The sequence below is a fragment of the Eulemur rufifrons genome, chromosome 1 (genome assembly GCF_041146395.1).
Source record: "Eulemur rufifrons isolate Redbay chromosome 1, OSU_ERuf_1, whole genome shotgun sequence".
NCBI lineage: Eukaryota > Metazoa > Chordata > Mammalia > Primates > Lemuridae > Eulemur > Eulemur rufifrons.
In genome coordinates, this window is record NC_090983.1 from 7,926,180 (window position 1) to 7,950,098 (window position 23,919).

Consider the following 23,919-nt stretch of genomic DNA (forward strand, 5'->3'; position numbering starts at 1 on the left):
CTGAGACTGGATTTCCTATAGAATCACCAGTTTCCCACCCAGCACCACCATTGTTTGGCCATTGTTCTTTCATACTTTTAAAAATGGTTTTACATATAATTTTCTCATATAATTGTCATTTTTTTAGGTTACTTGTTTTGTTTATAATAGAAATTGTTAACATTATAAAATGGAAATGTACAGAGAATAATGTTGCAGTGTTTGGTTATACTTACGTCAAAGACATTCATTAATAAGGAATCTTTAAATGTGAATATTATAAAAATGTTCACTATGTCATGTGACCAAGAACAACTGTCTCTGAATACTACTTTACCCTGGAAGGTATTGGCATATATTTGAAGTAAACTCAGAAGTTTTCAGAATAAGCCCTACAATGAACATCTAACTCCTCAAAGCCAGCCTCCCTCTGTTCCTCTGCCTTGGAAACAGGTGAAGAACAGCCTGTTAGCAAATGTGGGCAGCAGTTGCCAAAACCAAGTACAAGCAGCCAAACACAGCCACCTCTTGGAGGAACTGGGGGAACCTGACCAGAGGACCCACACGCTCTTGTTAACGACTGACACAAAGCTGAAGGGGATCCCCCCAAGTGGCAGTGCTGCTGGGGGCTGGCTCACCCCCAAGCTCACCTCTGCCGAGGTCCCCGCAAACCCTGTGAGCCACTCCTGAGGAAGCCTTTGCCCTTGAGAGGTGCAGCGACAGGAGCTCTTTGATTGTGTGAATGAGGTGAGCACAGATTCTTGCGGTATTTTAAGGCTCAGAGTCAAGGTATTTTCTTAATGTGGCTTGGCGGAGTCCGTAAGTCAAATGAGCCATCTGTAGTTTGTTCTAAACTCTATATTTGTAGACCTTGGGACCACAAACCTTTGCTATGTCATTATAATCACATCTATCATCCACCCTAACTTATGATTCATATTCTGTTCCTGGAAATGGTCCCTGCATTTAAAATAATACCCACACATAATGCAATCTACTGTTACAACTTAGGTGGTCACAAAATATTAATGATCTTCTGTAAGCCATGATTGCAGTCAGAATCACCAAGATGAACAAATGTGCACACCACTGCTAGCAACGTACTAATATAAACGCACACACTTGTTACAGGACTGTGCTTGGGGACACCCGCCATTTGTTGAGTGTCACTGACAATTAGCATATTGTACTGAACTGCTGCTCCAGGTACTTTTGTTTGGGAAATCTATCATAGTGGAGCACAGCTGTTGATGGGGTGAGCAGAAAGATATGTTTGTGACAATCAGGAATTTTCAAGGTCTTTCAATTTATATAAAAATGAACCTGAAGACAATAGAGAAATGCAAATCTAAACCATAACAAGGTATCACTTCAAATCCATTAAAAAGGCTAATACGAAACACACATACACACACATACACAAACGGAAAATAACAAGTGTTGGGATGGATGTAGAGAAATTGGAACCCTTATACCCTACTGCTGGGAGTGGAAAATGGTACAACCGCTTTGTAAAACAGTTTGGCAATTTCCTCAAAAAATTAAAAATAGAACTACCATATAATCCAGCAAACCCTCTTCTAGGTATATATCCAAAAGAATTAAAAGCAAGGTCTTGAAGGGACATACGCACACCCATGTTCATAGCTGCACTATTCATAATAGCCAAGAGGCAGAAGCAACCCAAGTGTGCACTGACAGAGGGATGGATAAACAAACTGTGGTGTATACATACGATAAAATATCATTCACCCTCTAAAAAGGAAGGAAATCTTGTCATATACTACAACATGAATGAATCTTGAATCAAATAAGCCAGTCACAAAAAGACAAATACTCTATGATCACATTTATATGAGGTATCTAAAGTAGTGACATTCAAGGCCGGGTGCGGTGGCCCATGCCTGTAATCCTAGCACTCTGGGAGGGCGAGGCGGGAGGATCGCTCGAGGTCAGGAGTTCGAGACCAGCCTGAGTAAGGGCGAGACCCCGTCTCTACTAAAAAAATAGAAAGAAATTATCTGGCCAACTAAAAATATATATAGAAAAAATTAGCTGGGCATGGTGGCGCATGCCTGTAGTCCCAGCTACTCAGGAGGCTGAGGCAGGAGGATCGCTTAAGCCCAGGAGTTTGAGGTTGCTGTGAGCTAGGCTGATGCCACAGCACTCACTCTAGCCCAGGCAACAGAGCAAGACTCTGTCTCAAAAAATAAAAAAATAAAAAATAAATAAAGTAGTGACATTCATAGAAAGTAGACTGGTGGCTGCCAAGGGATGGGAGAGGAGGGAAAAGGGAGTTGTTTAACGGGTATAAAGCTTCAGATTTGCAAGAGGAAGAAGTTTTAGAGATCTGTTTCACAACATGTAAATATACTCAACACTACTGGACTGTACACATAAAAATAATTACAATGGTAAATTTTGTTTTTTATCACAATTTTTTAAAAGACCCAAAGAGATATTTAAGTGTTCTCAGATGCAGCTGGAACTGAAATAGAATGGCAACCCAGTTGCAAAAAGTGTGAAGCGGTTGTCTCTGGAGGTCCCAGATTTACAAAGAAGCTCCAAGACACAGAGCCTGTTGGCCTTGTCCTATATCATCACATAATCGGGTCATGTGTGAACTTCACAAAAGATTCTGTTTTGCTAGTTGGTACTGAGGGCTTGCCATATCCCTCACAAGTGTTAGCTTCAGTGAAGAGATGCTGACATATTCTTCTAATGGGTATGGTAAAGGTGGGTGGTCTTTCTTCATCCAGAGGAACCAGGGAAACCAGGTGCTGGGGAGTGAAGCTGATTTCCTGATGAACACACTTCACTCTGACTAAGGATCTGTTTCCACCTCTAATAACGACTCTATTCTTTGATGTTCTACTATCTCGCTCCAGGTTTGGGAGGTGCCAGGGAGGTCCGGCTGCTGCAGCACCCACAGAAGATTCTGTGTCTGAAGGGGCGGCAGCTCAGGCGTCCGAGGCCCAAAGGGGACCAGGCAGAGGGCACAGCTCCCCTTGAGCTCCACGGCCACTTTGACAGCACCCCTCCCAAAGATGACCATGCCCGGTCACTGGAGAGTCAGGGACTAGGAAAAGACGGGCAGTGGCTGCAGTCTGAACTGCAGCTACTCAAGCGACTCACAAACCAAGCCTCAAATTATTTTTGGAAGTAGTTATATTGAAGAAATAAATAAATTTATTAAAATAATAAAATTATCTGAAGGTGAAATATGCTACCTCGAGAAATGGTATGTTCTCGTGTCACTGGAAATATTCAAATGGAACTGATCACTTACCTGGACTATTACACGTGGGACTGAGGCATCGAATAATGGCTGAAATGAGGGCTGTTAAGGGCCCTTCTAACCCCGAGAGTTGAGGACTGTATAATCTTGTGCTCACTGCTACCCAGAGAGCTGCTTAGGCAGTCCCTTGACAAAACGCTACCTTGTCTTCTCACTCTTGTTCCCTGTCCCCTCCAATCCCCCCAAACTAGAATGCAAGCTCTGTGCAGAGATTTTGTTTTGTTTTGTTTGTTCACTGTTATATCCCCCCAGTGTCTAGAATTAATAACCTTAAACTCCTCAGGAGTTCCTCTTTCCTTCTTCCCAAGAAATGTATGTGAAAGATAATATGTGGCCACACATTTCCTACGTAAGGTACAGAGATTTAAAGATGACATTACCAATTCATCCATAAATACTTATGCAGTCTAAAGTAACTCTGAGTAGGTCCTCAGAAACAATTCCACATTCCCCAATGGCAGCATTTTTTTACAAATTGGGAGTATCTTGATTATCTACAGAGATGACAAATAAACAAAATGTTACCTGAATTGTCAATGATTTAGAATCTCTTAAAGATCCACCTGCTGTTTTACATAATGGTTTTCCTTTTATTTTGCATTCTTTTGAAAATGTTTTCAAGGTGTCTTCAAATTCAGCAAAATCTAAATACTATAAAAAAAGGAGAACATAATCAAACAACTCAATAACAAAAAACTAAATAATACAATTTAAAAACGGGCAAAGGACCTGAATAGACATTTCTCCAAAGACAGAAAAAAAGGCCAACAGATATATGAAAAAGCGCTTAACATTACTAATCATCAGGGAAATGCAAATCAAAACCACAATGAGATAGCACCTCACACCTGTTAGAATGACTATTATCAAAAAGATGAAAAGTAACAAGTGTTGGCAGGGATGTGAAGAAAAGGGGAACCCTCAAGGATTGTTGCTGGGAATGTAAATTTGGTACAGTCATTAGGGAAAACTGTATGGAAGTTCCTAAAAAATATATATATATATATAGAACTACCATGATCCAGCAATCTCACTTCTAGGTATATATAGAAAGAAAATAAAATTAGTATTTCAAGCAGATATCTGCACCCCATGTTCACTGCAGCATTATTCACAATAGCCAAGATATGGAATCAACCTAAATGTCTGACAGATGAATGGAAAAAGAAAATGTAGTACATACCTATGATGGGATATTAGTCAGCCTCTAAACAGAAGGAAACCCTGTCATTTGTGACAACATGGATGGAACTGGAGGACATATGCTAAGTGAAAAGCCAGACACAGAAAAATTCCTCATGATCTCACTTATATGTGGAATCTAAAATAGTCAACCTCGTAGAAGCAGAGAATACAATGGTGGTTGCCGGGGGTGGGGGATGGGGAGAATAGGGAGATGTTGGTCAAAGGGTACAAAGTTTCAGTTACACAAGATGAGTAAGTTCTGGAGATCAAATGCACAGCACGGTGACTACAGTTAACTATATCATACTGTATATGTGAAATTTGCTAAGAAAGTAGAAAAGGGGGGGAAGGAAACTATGTGAGGTGATGGAATATATTAATTAGCTCAATTGTGGAGAACATTTCTAATTGTATAATGTATTCTAATTCACAATGTATACATATTCAAAACATCAAATTCTACACCTTAAATACATGTATTTTTTGTCAATTATACTTCAATAAAGCATAAAAACCATAAATTTATATGTATTTCTCTGTTTTAACATCAACAAATAACTGTCTTTGATGTATTTGTAGCAGCTTGATATTATCACCAATTTACAATGGGGTCAGTGAACTGTCAGTGAACCGTCATCTTTGGGAGAAGTTAATTTGGGATCCAGCTTATAATTTACTTATCAATATACACCCTAAAAGCCTAGAAGGGCAGTATCATAGAAAATGTTTATTTTCAGAAAATCAAGTTGTTTTCAGAAGGAAAATGTGACCTACACGATTCATTAAAATTATTAGTAGAAAAATAGGCCGAGTGCGGTGCTTCAGGCCTGGAAGCCTTTGGGAGGCCAAGGCAGGAGGACCAGTCAAGGATAGGAGTTTGAGACCGACCTGACCAACATACCAAGACCTTGTCTCTATAAAAAAGGAAAAAAAGCAATAAAAGAAAAAGAAAATCATGTGTACAGCAGTCTGAAAAAGGCAAAAGTGATTGGCAGGCCTGATGGTTCTGGTTCCAGTAGGTCCCTGGGAATTTGTTACTTGAAAGAGGGAATTGGAAATAAAGCCTGTTGCTACGAACAGGAGAAGACCAAGTCATTACGAGCTGGGCAGTGTCACCAGTGACCCGCCTGCGCAGCACTAATGGTGTCCATCCATCTTGACACACACACTCTATCGTTGGCCTTCACACTCCTCTGCCCTCCTTCTCAGTTTGTGTTGGTCATTCCTTTCTGTTCCCACCTGCTCTAACTGTGGCTCTTTCCCCAGCCCAGGCCACAGCCTGCTGTTGTGACAACTTTAAGAATTTATTCACCATTATGCCACCAAATTCTAAAGTGGGTGCATTTCCAAGGTGGGCTCCTCGTCTATGGCCATGTCTCTCAGGCCTGTGGGACAGTTTAATCACACACTAAAGCAGCAGCAACTATTTCCTTAGCACCAAAAAGCATGAGGTGTGGGTCCTACTCTTCAAAACTTTCAGTACAGGAAAGCTAAATGTCCACAGTAAGCAATGAGTTAAATAATTAGGATGCAGCCACTCAGTGAGATGCTCGACAGCACTCGAATGTCTAGGGCGGATCATGGGAAGCTGTTGAAAGATAACGGGCAAGCTACAGAACCCTGTGTGTGGCATCAGCCTGTTTTCTGACACAAACTATAGGCATGTGAATATATTTTTACTACTCATAGAAAAAAGTCTGGGAAGATAATACACTAAACCATTAAGAGTGGCCACTACAGGAGCGGAGCCAGGAAGTTCCGTTTTTCTACTTCTGTATCTTGAATCTTCTACCATGAGCATGCACTGTTTTTATAATTTTCTTCAAAGGAACCTTTAAAAGTGGCTTTAAGATTTCAGTTTAGTTAGAAAAACAAAATATAGATGGATTCCTTTTTTTTTTTTTTTTTTGAGACAGAGTCTCGCTCTGTTGCCCGGGCTAGAGTGCCATGGCATCAGCCTAGCTCACAGCAACCTCAAACTCCTGAGCTTAAGCGATCCTACTGCCTCAGCCTCCCGAGTAGCTGGGACTACAGGCATGCGCCACTATGCCCGGCTAATTTTTTCTATACATTTTTAGTTGTCCAGATAATTTCTTTCTATTTTTTAGTAGAGACGGGGTCTCACTCTTGCTCAGGCTGGTCTTGAAATCCTGAGCTCAAACAATCCTCCTGCCCCGGCCTCTCAGAGTGCTAGGATTACAGGCGTGAGCCACTGCACCCGGCCAGAAAAACAAAATATAAACACACGGAAAATGATATAATGGAAAATAAATAGCTCCAATGTAATGATATAATACTACAAGGCAATAAAGAATTTGTTGCATTTCAAAATACAAGTTTTCAAGATCTTTTTTTGTGACCTGTGTTTTTGTATAACATACCTACCTCTTTCACCAGTCCAAGTAATTCAGATTCATGAGCCAGAATATCCCCCATATTGAACCGTTACTGGTAACTCTCACAGCAAAAATCTCTACAAGGCAAAAACACAAGACAAAAGCTTTCATTTCAACCTCCTGTGAAATCACAAAAGGGTGGCTGTGGTGAGAAGAATGGCCCCTAAAGATGTCCAGGCCCTAATCCCTGGAACCTGTGACGTACGAGAGGGTCCATGGCAAGGGGGAATTAGGGCTGCAGATGGCACTGAGGTTGCCAGCCAGCTGACCTTCAGGCAGGGAGGGGATCCGGATTACCCAGGTGGGCCCAAAGCAGTCACAGGGGAAAGAGGGAGGCAGGAGGGTCAGTGCCAGAGTGATAAGACGTGAGACTCGCCAGCCACTGCAGGCTTTGAAAGTGAAGGAAGGGTCACAATCCAAGTAGGGTAGGTGGCCTCTAGAAGCCAGAAAAAGGCAAAGGAATGGATTCTCCCCTCGAGCTCCCAGAATGATCAAGGCCTGTCGACACCTCGATTTGAGCCCAGTTAGACCCATTTCAGACTTCTGACCTCCAGAACTGTAAGATAATCAATTTATGTTGCTTTAAGTCACTAGGTTTATGGTGATTTGTTACAGCAGCACTGGGAAATACGATGGCTGAGGTCTCCTGCCAGCTCTCCCCCAAAGTGTACCCACAGCAGCCCTTCCCCATGTCCCAGCCCCAGGCTCTTGCCCTAGATTGGGATTGCTTGCCCCTAACTCCAGAGGACTAAAGAGTCTGGGCACTACTACCAACTATGCTGTTCACTGGCACCTGATCTGGGGTAAATCACTAAAACTCTGAGACTTTTTTCATCTATAAAATAAAATAAAGAATTTACGAGGTCTCTTCCAATTCTAAGAATGTATGCGTCTGTAACCTTACATTTTTCTGCCAGTGCATTTGATATGAATTATTTGAACACAGGAAGATTAAATCTAGTGGTTTTCCCCTATTTGTTCTCTGTCTCACTGTCATTGTCTGTGGCTTCATCTCTCTCCCAAGGGACTGCAACCTGATCTCCTATCTCCTCTCTCTCCACTTCCATCCAAGGTCTATACTTTTAACAAGTAATTTTTCCCTTCCTGCCTGGGCCCCTCCTGTGGTTCCACTGCCCTCCAGATGAGGCCAAACTCCCGAAGCCACACAGAATTTGGCCTCCTCACTCTCCCATTTGATCTATAGACTTGGGCCTCCCTGGCTGTTCCGGTGGACACTGCAGACCCCAAGCACATGTCTGCCTCGAGGACTTTGCACTTGCTGTTCCCTCTGCCTCACTACCTTCCTTCAGATACCCACATCTCATTCGGATCTCTACTTGACTATCACCTCCTCGGAGAGATTTGCCCTAACCACCCTTTCCAAGAGGTCAGCCTGTCACTTCCTATCACTTTGTGCCATTTTCTTATTCTCAACCAGAACTAACCACTTCTTGACAGAAGTATCCTTTCACAAGCCAGGTGTGATGGCTCACGCCTGTCATCCCAACATTTTGAGAGGCCGAGGTGGAAGGATCACTTCAGCCCAGGAGTTCAAGACCAGCCTGGGCAACATTGTCCTGTCATCCCAGCATTTTGAGAGGCCGAGGTGGAAGGATCACTTCAGCCCAGGAGTTCAAGACCAGCCTGGGCAACATTGTGAGACCACATCTCTACAAAATATTTTTAAAAATTTAGCCGGGCGTGGTGGTGCACACCTACTCGGGAGGCTGAGGCAGGAGGATCACTGGAACCCAGGAGTTCAAGGCTGCGGTGAGAAATGATCCGGCTACTGCACTCCAGCCTGGGTGACAGAGTGAGATTCTGTCTCAAAAAAACAACAGAAACCATCCTTTCCTGAATGTACCTGCTCGCTGTCAGTCTGTCCCCACCCCAGGATGTCGATTCCACTAGGAGGACATGTGTTCCCTTGGCATCCCCAGCTCAAAAACACTGAAAGAGTGGAAATAATTTCAGATATGAAGGAAATAACACAAGGGAAGGGACAGAGCCTGGGGTTATCTTAGATAGGGTGGTTGGCGAAGGCCTCGCTGGGGACATGACATTTGAGCAAAGATTGAGCACTTCCAGGACCCAAGAGGGAGCTGCTAGTCAGTGCTACTAGGGGTGAGCGAGGCAGACGGTGGCGGGCAACGAGCGGGGCCTCGCAGAGCTGGTACGCTGCTTGGATGTGAGGCAGAGCGCAAAGGAAGCCCTGAGAGAGAGGACTGAGGAGGGGACTGACACAACCCGATGTCCACTTTTTAACGAGCACTGTGTCTGCTGTTTGGAGGGGACAGGGGGCAGCGGAAACAGGGGGCCAGCAGGAGGCACCGCACAGCCCACGCTCACTGTGAGTGTGGTATGCAGGAGCGAGAGGAGCCACAAGGAGTGCTCCGAGTCCAGACAGAAAAGGCAGAGGCAGCTCGACTTGCTGAGGGATCGGATGCGGGATCCGATGTGTGAGGGGAAGATGTGAAGGAAGAAGCCTGGGGTGTGAGCAGCGGGGTGAGCAGTACGCTGTTTGCTGAGATGGGGAAACCTGGAGAGGGACGGACCACTTTAGAGGTCAAATAAGAGGTCTGTTTGGGCTGCAGGTCTGAGATGCCTGTTCGACATTCTGGTGGAGGTGCTGGAAGGGTCAGTGGACACCTGAGTCTGGAGTTTAAGGGAGAAGCAGGAGCTAGAGACAGATGGCAGAGAACATGGGTACTGGGCAAAGAAACAGACAGATTTAGTGATGAGAAGTGAAACAAGAAACAAGGTCATCAGCTGCCAGAAGCAGCATGGTGACAGTCTGAAGGCAAGTTGGGAACCAAATTGCTACGGCCACATGGCAGGGTTTCTAGTATTAGAGTCCATTTAAGATCCCTGGACTTGAATCTAAAATGGAACCAGTCTGCAGTTTTGCGGTTTTTCTGTAGCCACTGTCAGCTGTCTGAGTTAGGTTAACCAGCAGGGAGGTTTTTCTGGAAGAGAGGAAAAAGAGAAAACAAGCAGAGCAGTGATGGGACATGGAAGCTACGCCAGGTTTAGGGAGGGGCAGGAGGCACAGGAGGGGGTTGCAGGGCCGCGAAGAAGTGCTGGGGTCAGAGACCTGCTGGGGAGGCACATGGAAGCGAGCTCGCAGGACGGAAGGGAGTGGACAGCGTGGGAGGGATGCCTGAAGTCAAGATTTGGGAAATGACACAATAATAAAAAGCTCATGACCACAGGAGTAGGTGGATAAGGGCAGAGGAAAGAGATGCCTGAAGTAGGGAGGGTGAAGAAACTGGAGTGCCCAAGATGTTGAAACCCCCAAAAGCAAAGCAGAAGAGGTGGAGAGGCAGATAGCAAGCCAGGTGCCGATGTCTCCAAGGGAAACTTAGAGACTCGCTCTGGGAGGTGGTTGCCTCGAGGTGAGCTGGCAAGAGGTACAGCCCCTGCCAGGTACTGCAAGAAAGCTGCGGGTTGGGAAGGAGGGGGTGGGGATCTGTAAGCAGCAACGAGGAGCAGGGAGGGCACCTGCCCACCCACCACCTCCAGGCCTGCCAGATACTTAAGGTGAGAGCAGAAAGGCGGCCGGTGGTTGAGGACACACCTCTCTCTAGCCTTGCTCTGGACCTGCCCCCAGCCCCAGCCCTCTCCTTGTCCCCTTCCATTGCTTCCCCACATTCGGCCCTGCCAGCAGTGAACTCCCTGCCATTCCCCTATGCAATATCCATACGACATGCTGCTTCCCGAAGCTGAGCCCGAGGTTTGATGTGTGTCTCCCCCCACCACACACAACTCACCACTCTAACCTAGGCCAGACTTGACCTTCTTCAAGAAGTCTTCCATGACTCCCTCCCTATCACGGTAATTCTTTCTCCTCTGGGATACCTCCGTACCCTACACCGACTGCTGCTGCTATACTTACAACCCTGTTTCCAAAGAGAGTTGTATGTAAATTGTGTATCCCCAGAACCTAGCAGAATACCTGGTAGGCAAGACAGGTGCTCAAGACATTTGATGAATAAATGAAGCCCAAACTGAGGGAGCAGCATTTTAGAAGGCCCTGGAACAAGAAAATTTCCTTGGTTTTGAGAACTTGAGCTCCTTCCAGACTCAGTGCCTTTGCACATATTGTTCTCTCTGCCTGAAACACTTTCCCCCCTCTTTCTTCACCTGGTTAACCCTTGTACTTAATAAATGTCACTTCCTTACAGACGTCCTCCATGACCGGTTTGAATAAGACTCTACTGTGATCAACTGTCAGTGAACATGAGCCACTGTTGGCTATTCTACTGCTCTGACATTGTTAGAAATTAGAGTTTTCTCTAAACCTGTATGTCACAATAGTTATCAATATGTCACAATATTTACTGAGGGTTTATTGTATGCCAGGCAATGCACAAAACGCTTCACATCTAATCTTCGTAGTAACCCTGAGGGATAAATACAATTTAAATTCTCCTTTTACAGATGAGGCAAGTGAAGCTCAAGAAGGTTGACACGCTTCCAGTAGCCACAGCTGGTAAGTGACAAAGTAGGAATTTAAATCCATGCTGATATTAACCACTACACAGTATTTTCCCAAAGCTTGGACCACCTGAATCAGAATTGCCTGGGATGCTTGTGCAAAAGAAAATTCCTGCCTCCACCCTGGTCTTACTGAACACGATGCCAGGCACTATGCCCAGAAATCTGCGTTTTAAACAAGCCCCCCCCCCCCCATGGCTTTTACACACACTCAAGTTTGGCAACCACTACTCTACTTTAGGCAGAAATCAGAGAAAACTTCTTCAGCCACGCTTTGGGGTGGCAGTGGCAACTTCTGAATTTCTATATAAGGGAGACTTACACGGCCTTCAGGCTGGTTGGATTATGGGATTTATAGGGAAGCCGAATTTGCAAAGCAATCATCCTGTTTTTCCTTAGATTAGGTGAAGTCTGTATTTAACCTGTGTGCCTGGGCAAGGGTGATATCTGTTGGAGATTATTAGGGGTGATCTAAAAGCCCAGATCACCCGCTAGCGCTGCCACTACCCAGCTGGATGACCTGGAGGACCCCCTCCAAGTCTGGCCCACTGCAGCAAAGATCAGGGACTACTTGCGGGAAGCAGATGGCCCTGTCCTTGGGACGTCCGGCAGCCGCCTCGGCCCTCGCAGGCGAGAAGTGGAGGCATCCGGCAGCGGTGCCGGCGCATCAGGGTTTTCCTCGGGGCGACGGATCGCAGAGCCCCGACCCTCAGACCCCACCGCTGCTCCTCCCCGCCCCGGGACGGTGGGCTCGGGGACGGCCCGGCCGCGGGACGGGATTACCTCCAGCTCAGGCGCGGGCATCGGCGATCACCCCGCCGGGCCGCCACCTCTGCAGCCGTCACCCGGGCAACCGCTGCCGCCAGCCCGACATCACGTGGGGCGGCACAGCCAATCGCGCAGGGCGCGGCCTGCGCAGAGCAGCCTGGGAGGAAAGGCCCGCGGCCCCCCAAACTTCCTGGCGGCGGAAGTGGGAGGTCACCGTTCGGGTCTTAGGCTGCAGGTCTTGCGTGGTTTGGTCATGTTTTCTGTCCTCCTCTCCCCGACTCCCCATTCATTCATTCATTCATTCATTCATTCCCAGAAACGTTGCGCCAGGCGCTGTGCCCGGCTCTGGGGATGAACCAGACACAGAGCTCGTTGTCCTTTAGAACAGCAGTCCGTAACCTTTTTGGCACAAGGGACCGTTTTCGTGAAAGACAATTTTTCCACGGACGGGGCAAGGGGGATGGTTTCGGGATGATTCCAATGCATTACATTTATTGTGCACTTTATTTCTATTATTATTACATTGTAACATATAATGAAGTAATTATACCACTCATGATAGGTTGGGGACCCTTGCCTTAGAGAAAACAAAACAGGCAATGAGATTACAGTGCAGTGTGGTGTTCTTGGAAAAAGAAACAGGCGTGGGCTTTCCCATTTTACAGGAGGGACCTAGGGCCACCTTAGAACCAAAAATGACTCCCAAGATCTGCATTAAAGCTCTGGGCACCAGGGATCCAGCCCCACTGCAGCAGTTTTCAGGGATTTTAGAGAAACCTTTTTTTTTTCCATGAGAAATTTGAGTTTTTAAAAATGAAACAGTAGCTCACATCCTCCCTCTCATTGCACCTGGAGCTTTTGAACTGAAGTTCACCAGCACGGAATGAGCACCTGCTGGGGAGGTGGCCATAGATGCAGAATTTCTTCCCCTTGCCTGCCCTCCCCTTCAGGCGTTGAGGCTCTGTGATGGGAGGCTCCGTGGTTCCACCTCCATGCTTCTGAGAAGGTGGAGACTGCCAAGGCCAGAGATAGGGAAGAGGCCATGGAGAAGGTAGGTCAGCTTGCCTTTGATGAAAACCTAAGATGGGCTGTGACCGCCATCTCCCCAGCCCCTAGCCCTGCCAGTGCTCTTCTGAGGGCTGTGATTGTCTTCAAAGAAAGGCTGTATTTAGTAGAGAGCCCTACTTTCTTTCCAGGTAACATGGATTGAAATTAAGTCTTCTTGGCCCTAATAATATCAGTTAACATTTATTGTCAACACAATTGTGTGCCAGACAAAAGACATACAGTTAAATTTAAATATTAGATAATTTTTTACTATAAGTAGATCCCAAATATTGCTTTATTTTATTGTGTATATAGGACATTGTATTGTTTTGTTTTTGTTTTTGTTTTTGCTTTGTTTTTTTGAGACAGGGTCTCACTCTGTCACCCAGGCTAGAGTGCCATGGCATCAGCCTAGCTCACAGCAACCTCAAACTCCTGGGCTCAAGTGATCCTCCTGCCTCAGCCTCCCGAGTAGCTGGGACTACAGGCACGTGCCACCACACCCAGCTGATTTTTTCTATTTTTAGTAGAAACTGGGTCTTGCTCTTGCACAGGCTGGTCTTGAATTCCTGAGCTCAAGCAATCCTCCGACCTCAGTCTCCCAGAGGGCTAGGATTACAGGCGTGAGCCACCACACTCAGCCTGAAGTTCCAAGTTTCTAATCATGGCTTGGTCTTTCTGTTGACCAGCCTCCCATGCAGGAGCCCACCAAGAGTCACCTTACTAGAAGAAAAGAGACTCCTATCACCCAGGAAATTCCAAAAGATTAGGAGCTCTGTATCAGGAACCAGGGGCAAAGACCAAATAGAACAAAAGATCCTCTCAGTACCCCTGTAGTTTAGGAGATTACAAGGGTTTTAGGAGCTCTGTGTCAGGAACTGGGGACAGAGACCCAATGTATATATTTCTAAAATTATTTCCCAGTATCATATCAACTAAAAGTGGTCTCAACCATGGGATGATTTATTTTCTTATATTAAATCCAGAGGTAGCTTCTTCCCAGCAGCTCACGTCATCAAGGTTCTGGGTTTGCTTTCTGAATTATATCATCTTTGCGACTGTGGGTGATACTGGAACAAATAAATATGGCTTGATACAGTTAATAAATATTCAAATTGCTATAATTCCTTAGTTATAATTTATTTTAAGACTTCTTCCAAATCCTGGAACATTTGTGCGGTACATAATACAAATATTAAATTGGAAAAATCTCAGTCAAACTCGGTATATTTAACCCATTTGACATGTCCTGGTGTGAATACAAAGAATGCTTTGTGACAACAGGCAAAACTGCTCAGGTCTGAAGTTCCATCTGGGCAGTACCCACGTTGGCTCTGCTCTGTGTGTTCCATGAGTTCAGAGCAGTAAGCGCTGAACCAACTGCCTAAAGTTCCCCATTCTCAGGACTTGCCAAAGAATCCCACTTGCCCTAAATCTTGTTGTTTGACCACTCCAGTTTTCCCAAAGTGGGACAAACACTGCCAGTGGGTCCAAGATGACTTTTTAAATTGTTTGTGAAAGTTTCAAACATATGCAGAAATAGAGAATAGTTTAGTGAGTCCCCGTAAACCCATCGCTCAGATTCCAGTATTATCAAAATATTTTTCTTCAACTTCAAATTAAATCCTTAGAATATGCAGCAGGCATATTGCCTGGCTGCTGTCTCTGTTGGAGGGCAAAGAGCTGAGATCACAAGCAAAGACAGAGGACTTGAAAAAATCCCTCCCCTGAGTTGGATGAAAGGGTGATGCCACCTAAATTAAACATGATAAGCCTGACGCACCCAGACAAACCAGCAGCCAGCTAGAGTGGGCGCAGTTGCCTCATCTGGGAGCTCCTGCGGGGGGAGTTCAGACTGAAAGCATGTCTCGAGCAAGCTCCGACGCCTGGGTCTAATCAGTGGGGTGGAGGAGGAACATAACTGAAATCCCAGGCATAAATCAAGGGATGAATATCAAGACGCTGCTCAGGCAAAAAATATTTCCTTCCAGGAAAGTTGGTTTTTGTTCACTGCTCAAAACTCAAGATATGTAGGGGGTTCAGATCCATCCATCTTCTCAGCCCAGAGTCCATGTGGAGGGGGTGGAACTGGGTCTTGGTGTCTCCCAGGGGCTGCTGCTCCTGCACTGCTCCCCAGGCTGTTTATACCACGAAGCTGGAGTGTTCTTGGAAGAAGAGCACACGGGCGGGAACATCCATCTCTCAAGGGGCAGCGAGCAGTAAAGCAGGCAACACTGAAAGCAGGGAGAGTGTGTGTCCTTCCTTGCCCTGTCCCAAGGCTGTGAGTCCCATGGCTGGCCCAGTAGTTCTGTGGCCTGAAGTTGGCAAAAAGACCCAGGCCTTAAAATGGACTTCTGGAAGAGCAAACCTGGATTCCCAGATGGTTTCAAAGTGAGCACACTTCAAGAGATCAGTGGGGCTCTCATCAGTGATGTTCATAGACACAGATGCTTGATTTTTAGTGAGGACTATATTTATTTCTAAGCAAGTTTAAAATGCACGTTGCTGGGCATGGGATGTGAGCCCAGAGGGTGGTATGTTGGTTTGAGCTGGAAGAAGAGATGCTAAAGTGACCACAACTGGGTGGTTCCCTGGCAGGTTGACACACCTGGAAGACCCTGAGGACTGAATCCTGATCTTTTTCTTTGCCCAAAAAATTCCTTTCTAAGGGGGGCTGGTGAGTCATGCCTACAAATGATAAAATCTCAGTAAACAGTTTTTTTTTTTTTTTTGAGACAGAGTCTTGCTCTGTTGCCCAGGCTAGAGTGCCATGGCATCAGCCTAGCTCACAGCAACCTCAAACTCCTGGGCTCAAGCAATCCTTCTGCCTCAGCCTCCCGAGTAGCTGGGACTACAAGCATGTGTCACCATGCCCGGCTGATTTTATCTATATATATTTTTAGTTGCCCAGCTAATTTCTTTCTATTTTTAGTAGAGACGGGGGGTCTCACTCTTGCTCAGGCTGGTCTCGAACTCCTGAACTCAAATGACCCACCCGCTTTGGCCTCTCAGAGTGCTAGGATTATAGGCGTGAGTCACCATGCCTGGCCAGTAAACAAGTTTTTATGATGTGGTTTACTTCCCAACCTGATTCCAGTATAGCATCACATGAAGGATAGAAGATCCTTATCTTAATTTAAGCATTCCTATCCTCTGATTCCTAGTCTTTGAACAAAGCCTAACTCTTTCAGCCAATTGTCAACTAAAGAATCCCTAAATCCGCCTATGACTTACAAGCCTGCACTTTGAGATGTCCTACCTTTCTGGGCCAAACCAATGTATGCCTTTCATGTATTGATTTATGACTTTACCTGTAATTCCTGTGTCCCTGAAATGTATAAAACCAAACTGTAACCCAGTCACAGCAAGCCCACTAGCTCAAGGCTTCTTGGGTGTGGCTCTGGGCCATGATCCTCAAATTTGGCTCAGAATAAACCTACTTAAATTATTTTACAGTTTGTCATCTTTTCCATTGACAACCAGCAAGATATGGCACACTCAGAACATCATTATTCCTGTGGCTGTCACTCTCTTTTGGATGAGAAGGTGCAGAAGGGAGGGATTCCTGCAAGCCACAAAGCATTGCCTGGCCTCTTAGCCTAAGCACTAGTGCTACTTGCCCCAAATTAACTTCACGTTATGATGATGATTGCTTTCACAGTGAGACCGGCATATAGAGAAGGGGTGTGTGTGTGTGTGTGTGTGTGTTTCAGAGAGAGAGAGAGAGAGAGAGAGAGAGAGAGAGAGGTAACTTGGCTAATGAATTGTTGGTTAAGCTTAACGGTAAAAGGAATAATTCATGATAATAGAAGGTGCGCATAGTAAACTTAAATCTCCCTGTTTGCCCTCCTCCATGGCTATAATGAGTATCTCATGAGCTCAGCTGAACCTGAAGTCCAGGGTAAGATGCGGAACTCCCTTCTGCCCTTGGAGTAATCCCTCTTGCTGCTGACAGACATTCGAAGCCAAAAGAGAAACCATGGGCCTGGTGAGGGACGAATTTGGAATTTTGACCACTGGCTCTCAAAGTGTGGTCCCCTGCCTGGCTGCAGCAGGATCACGGAGAACTTGCTAGAAATGCAAATCCTCAGCCTGGCCCAGATCGACTGAATGAGAAACACGGGGTGGGCCCAGCTGCCCAGGGCAGGCAGAGGGAGCTGCCTTTCCCAGGGCCCTGCCGCCGCCCGGGGATAAATCTCTCAGCGGGAGCAGCCGGCCGAGCCTCCGGGAAGCGCCGCAGACGCCGCCAGGCCCGGCCCGCCCACCCCCGCCTGGCGCGGGGACCTGCCCCGCACGCTCCCGGGCCTGGGTCGCCTCGGGCCTCCGAGCCAAGGAGAAGGCAGGGGCCGGAGGGATTTTCACCCACCTCCTTGACACTGGGGAGGGGGCCTCGCAGTGGCCTCGGCCTGGGAAGGATCGCGGTCCGCTGGGGGTTGGCGTGGAGCTCGGGGAGCAGCCCCAGGCGCACCCCCACCTTCCCCGGCGGTCACTTCCAGGAACCCGGACTCGGGCTCTGCCAGCCCAGCGGTCAGAACGCGAGAGCGTCCCAGAAATAACACGCGCTCTGGAGCGGAGTGTCGGTCCCCACCCGGCGTCCTGGGCTCATTGTTTCCCTCCGTCACCGTCACCGACCCCCTGGCCGCCCCCTCCCAGCAGCCCGGCTCGGGGCGCTCCCCGCCCCACCCCCGGCAGCTGTCTCCCTCCTGCCCCAGCTCCTTGCAAAGGACAGACCAGGGCAGCACGTCTCATGTCTCCTTCACGAAGGGACAGAAACCTGTCTCAAAACAGCTTAAGCCAAAAGGGACTTTCTTGGTTCCCACCACTGGGGAGGCAGGGCTGGAAGCAGGGCGTCCTCCACCGCTGCCTTCTCTCTCCCCTCAGCCCTGCCTTCCGCCCTGTGATTGGCAATGCCAGTGACTTCTCTCTGTGTGAGTCCACGGGGAGCCAGAGAGGACCCACTGAGGCCCTCCACAGTCCTCCCTGGGGTCTGGGGCCTGGGAGAGTCTGGTTCCAGTCCTCACCCTGTTCTTGACTTTCTAAATGCCTCTGCGTGTTTTGGATAAAGCCTCCTTCCCTGCTTGAGCACAGGCACGCTGACCACTTCGTGACAAGGCAGAGTCTGGACCCCCCAGGGCAGAGCCGGCCTCCCTCCCAGGCCTCCCTGCCTGCCCAGGAGGTGGAGTTGGAGCACCAAGGAGGAGAGGAGGACAAACGATTGAATGTCCAGCTCTGTGGCCCCTCCTCCCTCCCTCTGTGAGTCAGGGGACTCTGTGAGCTTTGTTCTCCTCTGACCCCATGCCTGGACCAGGTCCTGGGAAGGGGTCCCAGGATCCTGGGGGGAGCTGCTACAGTGGGCAGAGAAGAGGGAGAAGATACTCTGGGTTTGCAGTTTTCCTGGCTGGGCTGTGAGTTGTGAGGCCCAAGGTGGGGCTGGAAAGGTAACGGGATCCCCTGGTGTCAAGAGGAAGGAAATTTCTTTATCCACATTTCCTCTTAGGAAGAGCATTGGATTCTTTTGGAAGAAATACTTAGGTCCTTCGGGGTGAGCTGGGAGGGGAGGAGGGTAAGGTCTCAGAATTGCCTTCCAAGGAGACACCTGAGGCCCTTTTGCTTCTGAGCGCTGCGGTGGGTGAAGGTTGTGTGGTTGGGGGGCGGGAGGGGTGCTGGGGCTGGCCTGGAGTGTCCTGGAATAGAAGGGGATTTGGTGTTGGGGGGAAGGGAGCCAGCAAGGTGGGGTGCTGCTAGGGGAAGGGATGAAGATGCTGGCTCCATCAGCGGGGGACTTGGGGGCCAGAAACGTCTAACACAAGCAGGTTGTTTATTGTGGAATATGCAATATTGTGCCTCCATTTCCTTTCTCCTCTTTTTCCATGGTATACCACTAGGTGATGCAACTCTGGCCAAATGAAGGCAGGAATGGTGTTTCTGGGAAGCGTTCATCAAGGGTAGGGTTGTGCCCTTGTAGCATTCTTCTTCCTGGCTCCTTCCTGGCGGCTGGAATGCACATGTGCTGTTGGAGGCCCAGGGACCATGTTGGACCATGAGGTGACCTTGGGAAAGGAACCCACGCGTGGCAGCTGCATTAGACTGCAGCGGCTCCCAAAACATGTTACCACCAACTGGAGTTTATTCTCTCCCAGTGCAGCCCGGAAGTCCAAAATCCAGATGGCGGCAGGGCTGGTTCCTTCTGGAGGCTCCGAGGGAGGGTCTGCTCCAGGCCTCTCTCCAGCCTCTGGTGGCTGCCAGCAGCCCTGGGTGTTCTTTGTAGCTGCATCGCCTCACTTGCCGCCTCTGTCATCATGATCTTCCCTGTGACTGTGTCTCTGTGTGTCCTCTCCTCTTTTTATAAGGACACCATTGGATTTAAGGCCTACCCTACTCCAGTGTGACCTCATCTTAACTAGTTACATCCACAAGGATCCTGTTTCCAGATAAGGTCACATTCTGAGCTCTGGAGGGAAATGTATTCTGGGGGCCACCATTCGGCCCAGTACAGGAGCACAGGATAGAGGCAGCATGAGTCCCTGACACTGAGGTGGCCACTAACATAGCCACCCACAGGGCCATCTATCCTTTCTCTGCGGGGGGGAGTCTGGGGTGGGGACACTTGAAGGGCAGCTGAGTTCTCTTTATAGATGGGCACAGGGTGAGAAACAGAGAGAGGGTGTCTGGGTGCCAGGCCAGCTGAGCGCTCGGGTCTGGGAGATCTGGGTGGAGTCGTCGAGCACTCAGTGGGTGGGTCCTAAGGGTGGAGCTTGGAGGGGGAGCCTGGGCCCTGGGAGTGGCTCAAGGACAGCGACGGTGATGACAATGCCGGGGTCTCTTAGCTCTGTGTCTGCTGCCTGCCCCGACACACATAGCCCCACGATGCTCTCTGACCGTCTCCATGCACAGCCTGACCGCTGCACTTGACCTGGAACAGGTACCAGACCATCGTCCTGGGCCGGAAGGGATGGAACCGACAGCCTGACCCTACTGTTCCGAGGTCAAGGCAGGTGATCCTGGAGGCGGTCCAGCAAGGACACACAGATCCCCGTCTCTCTGGTGGCCACGGGGCCAGGCTCAGGGCAGCATTCTCTGGGGGACCCAGCAGGGAACAGAGAGAGAAGGTGGCCCGGCTGACCACTGGGACCCAGGCTTGCTTTGACACAGCCTGGACCTGGGCTTCCACACATAGCAGGGCCGGGCAGGAAGGCACAGGATGACCTGGATGTCACCACCCTGCCCTGTGCCTCCATTTCCCCTTTAGCCTGCCCAAGAAGGTCCCTCCCTAGAGTAACAACCAAAATGCTGGGAACTAAACATTTTTAGTTCCAAAAACAATTGTGGAAGGAAAGGCAGGGCCAGCTTTTCCCAGCTCTCTCCCTGGAACCAGCCTAGAAGTGCAGAAGGGGGGCTGGGGACTGGAGAGTGGCCCTCACCCTCCAGACAGCTGGGGAACTGGTGTATTCGGAGACACACTGCTGTATCCCGGAGTCCCCGGGGACAGTGTAGCCCCTAGGTGTTGGTCGGGAGCCCAAAGCCCCTTGCACGTAAGCTGTCTGGGCCTTTGGATGGCCAGGTCTCAGGCCAGGCCGGCTGTGGCCTCACAACCACCCAGGCAGGCCTTTCTCCATCTCCACCAGAGGCACCAAACCCAGAACACAGGTCTGGGGAAGGAGCCAAAACAAGGGATAGATTTCCTTTCCCAGCCCCCAGAATGGCCCTGATCTGTCCTGACTCATATTTTCTAGAACCATCTATCCCATGGAAATGTGAGTCCGCCTGTCTAGACGGAAGTAACAGGGGCTGTGGACAGGCAATTTTTCTTGCTTACACTTCAAAGTCTGGCTCGCCTAGGATGGGACCTGGGCCTGCCTCCAACTGGGGGCTCCCCAGGGCAGGGGGTGCAGTGGAGCCCAAACCCCAGGGCTCTGCCCCCAGCCCTCCACAGCCTCCTGCCTCCTCCGCTCTGGGACGCTGTGCGAACCACCGGCGAGAGCACATTCATTTTCTCTGCCTGCTGGGCCCTCACACGGCCTTATAGGGTAGGGGCTGAGAAGCGCAGCGGCAGAGGCCAGGCCCAGGCCAGGCTGTGGGCAAGAGCCTCGGTGGGCTCCCGCTGAGATGCCTGGCTGGCCTGGGCAGTGAGTCCCCACCTGCCGCGACTCCCCCCTTTAATAACACGCTTCGTAATAGCCTCTTTCCTATCCTAAAATGAAATTCCCAGATAGTTATCCATGTGATTTTAAAATGATCATTATAATGCCCTGTAAAGAAAGAAGAAATAAAAGGAAAGCAATTTATTTCAAAAAATACGTGTATATCCTGTATAAGCGCTTAGACTGACTATACCGGAGGCATGAAAGGAGGCCTGATGCAGTGGCCTCAGGCACAGCCGGGACGCAGGCTGGTGCAGGTGTGCAGTGGCGGTGGCGACTCAGCACATGCGGTGTGGCCATCTTTGATGTGAGTTTCCCAGGTGATGAACAGTCCTTGGTAATGTTCTGAGCAAACCCCAGGTCAGTCTTACCCCAGCTGCCACTGCAGGACTCCAGCTTGGCCGGCTCCCTCCAGGAACACCACTGGCTCCAGATGCCCCGACGATGTGCAGGTGCGCCCAAGGGCCGTTCAGACCACGTGGCCAGGCTAGCTAAGGGGAAGCCGTTCTGCCGCTAGCATGCTGTTGGCTTGTTCTGTCTGAGAAGTTTAGAATGAACCTGCTGCTTGTTTATGCAGCCGCCAGGCACAAGATTAGAAAATGACCTTGAGGAAAAAAAAAAATGACGAGTCTGGAACAGGCCAACCTGAGGCTGCCGATGACAAGATGCACCTGAGGACCTATTGTTCGCTGACCTGTTGTTTGCTGATAACCGTTGACCAAGTCCTGGTGACTTGCACAAAGCCTGATTTCTGCTGTACCCGCTCTGCCCCTTCCCTTTATAGGTGGGTCCGTGACCAGAGAGAGAGGATGGTCATGGAACCCACCGTCCACCATCTCATGCTGGGGACTTGCCTCTCACCTGCATTGGGTAACACGGGGGCAGTAGCGCCCCCCGCCCTCCAACCCCTTCCTCCAGGCTGTGGGAGTGGGGGGACATGGAAATGAATCGATCCAAGTCCAGCCCCAGGAGCTAACAACCCGGGTGTGGGAAGAGTCAGGCCAAACAGAGGTAGCTACGTCCACCTTGGCCACTCAGGGTGGAGAAGTCTCCAGCAAGACTCTCCCTTTTCTATTTCACATCGTTATCACAGTGACCAGGTTGTGTTAATTTGGCAGAAAACTCCTCTCAAAGCCATGTCTTCTTGTGATCATTTCTGCCTCCTCCTTAGCTCAAGCCTCACCTCCCCAGTGGATGACAACCGTGGTGTCCTCCACCTGGCTCACCTCTTTCACGCCCCCTGCCGCATTCAGTCGCCCCATCTTTCTCCTAGTAGCCCGCTCCCCCGCCCCCATGTTAGTCTGCTTGGACTGCCACAACAATACCACAGCCCGCACACTGAGTGGCCTAAGCAACAGATATTTATCGTTTCACAGCTCTGGAGGCTGAATGTCCAAGATCAAGGTGCTGGCAGGTTTGGTTTCTCCTGAGGCCTCTGTTCTGTGAAAGGGCAGTATATATGCAAAGCAGCCCCCACATACTCAAGGAGTCGAGAAACTAAAGAAGGAGGCAGACGAACCCAGTTTGTCAGTACAGCATGATTTATTAGGGGGACTCGTGGACAGAAGCATGGTCTTGGGTAGCCGCAAGCAGGTAGATCTTTGCGCTGCGACCCCCCAGGCCCAGGACTTATCTGGTTGAAGAAGTCTAGGTGCTCTGGAAGGAACGTGCGGGTGGCTGAGAGAAGGCTGCTGGAGTCACAGTGCACCACCAACAAGGGCGCTTTGGAGGAAATTTGAAGCCTAGAGTGAACAGGTGTTCCTACATAAAGAGTAACACATCAACTAGACATTCTGTAGGTATTCCTGGACTTGGGGTTAGTCAGGGGGATTAGCATTTAAAAATGAAGTCGTTCTTGTCCCCACAGCCTCTCTTCTTGGCTTGCAGGTGGCTACCTTTCTTACTGTGTCCTCAGGTAGTCCCTTAGTCTGTGTGGTCTGCGTCCTAATCGCCTCTTCTTAAGGACACTAAGAAGATTGGATCAGGTTCCACACTAATGGCTTCATTTTAAAAATATTAATAACCTCTTTAAAGGCCCTACTTCCAAATACAGTCACATTCTGAAGGTCCTGGGGGTTAGGGCATCAGCTTCAACATATGAATTTTGTGGGTACACAATTCAGTCCATACCCCCGCCATGGCTCCTCTTGAAGGGCTCTTTTGGTATCAAGTGCCAGAAATTCAACTCCAAGTAGCTTGTGTTCTGTTAAGCAAAGAAGAGAAGCTGTTGCTCGTGAAACCTCACAGTCTGGAGGTAGAGGCACAGCTCGACTCGGGGCTCAACAGGTCCCACGTGGATCGTCCTCTTAGCTCAGCTTCCTCTGGGTTGGCGCCATATTCAGGTTCCACATGGTAGAAGGAACAGCTTTAAGCGACATCAGCAGTGGAAGAGAGAGAATGGTTCCCCGCAGCAGGAGTAGACGTCCCAGAATTGGGTCTTGTTAGCTCCGATTGGCCGGGCGTGGTCGCGTGCTTGTCCCTGACCAAATCACTGTCACCTGGCGGATGAAATGTGCAGACTGGTATCTGGGCTGAGCTAGGAGGTGGTCAGTTCCCTTAAGAAGAAATAAAGGTTCAGATACCAGTCACCAGAAGGAATGCCAGTGGT

The 23,919-nt window shown here is 48.8% G+C and overlaps 1 protein-coding gene across 4 annotated transcripts in view; it reads right to left on the reverse strand.

The window, feature by feature from the left end:
• ARMC9 (armadillo repeat containing 9) overlaps positions 1-12,206 on the reverse strand; it is a 133,318-nt gene extending 121,112 nt beyond the window's left edge. For 2 of the 4 annotated variants that reach the window (XM_069466248.1, XM_069466239.1), the window contains exons 1-3: positions 12,139-12,206; positions 6,848-6,933; positions 3,803-3,928 (exon numbers count right to left, since the gene is read on the reverse strand). In XM_069466248.1, the coding sequence (XP_069322349.1) occupies positions 3,803-3,928; positions 6,848-6,898 (177 nt within the window). In that variant the 5' untranslated portion in view covers positions 6,899-6,933; positions 12,139-12,206. Of the gene's footprint in view, positions 1-3,802; positions 3,929-6,847; positions 6,936-12,138 lie in introns of all 4 variants that reach the window. The other 2 variants (XM_069466230.1, XM_069466258.1) reach the window with 2 other exon arrangements.
• Between the last annotated feature and the right edge of the window lie 11,713 nt (positions 12,207-23,919).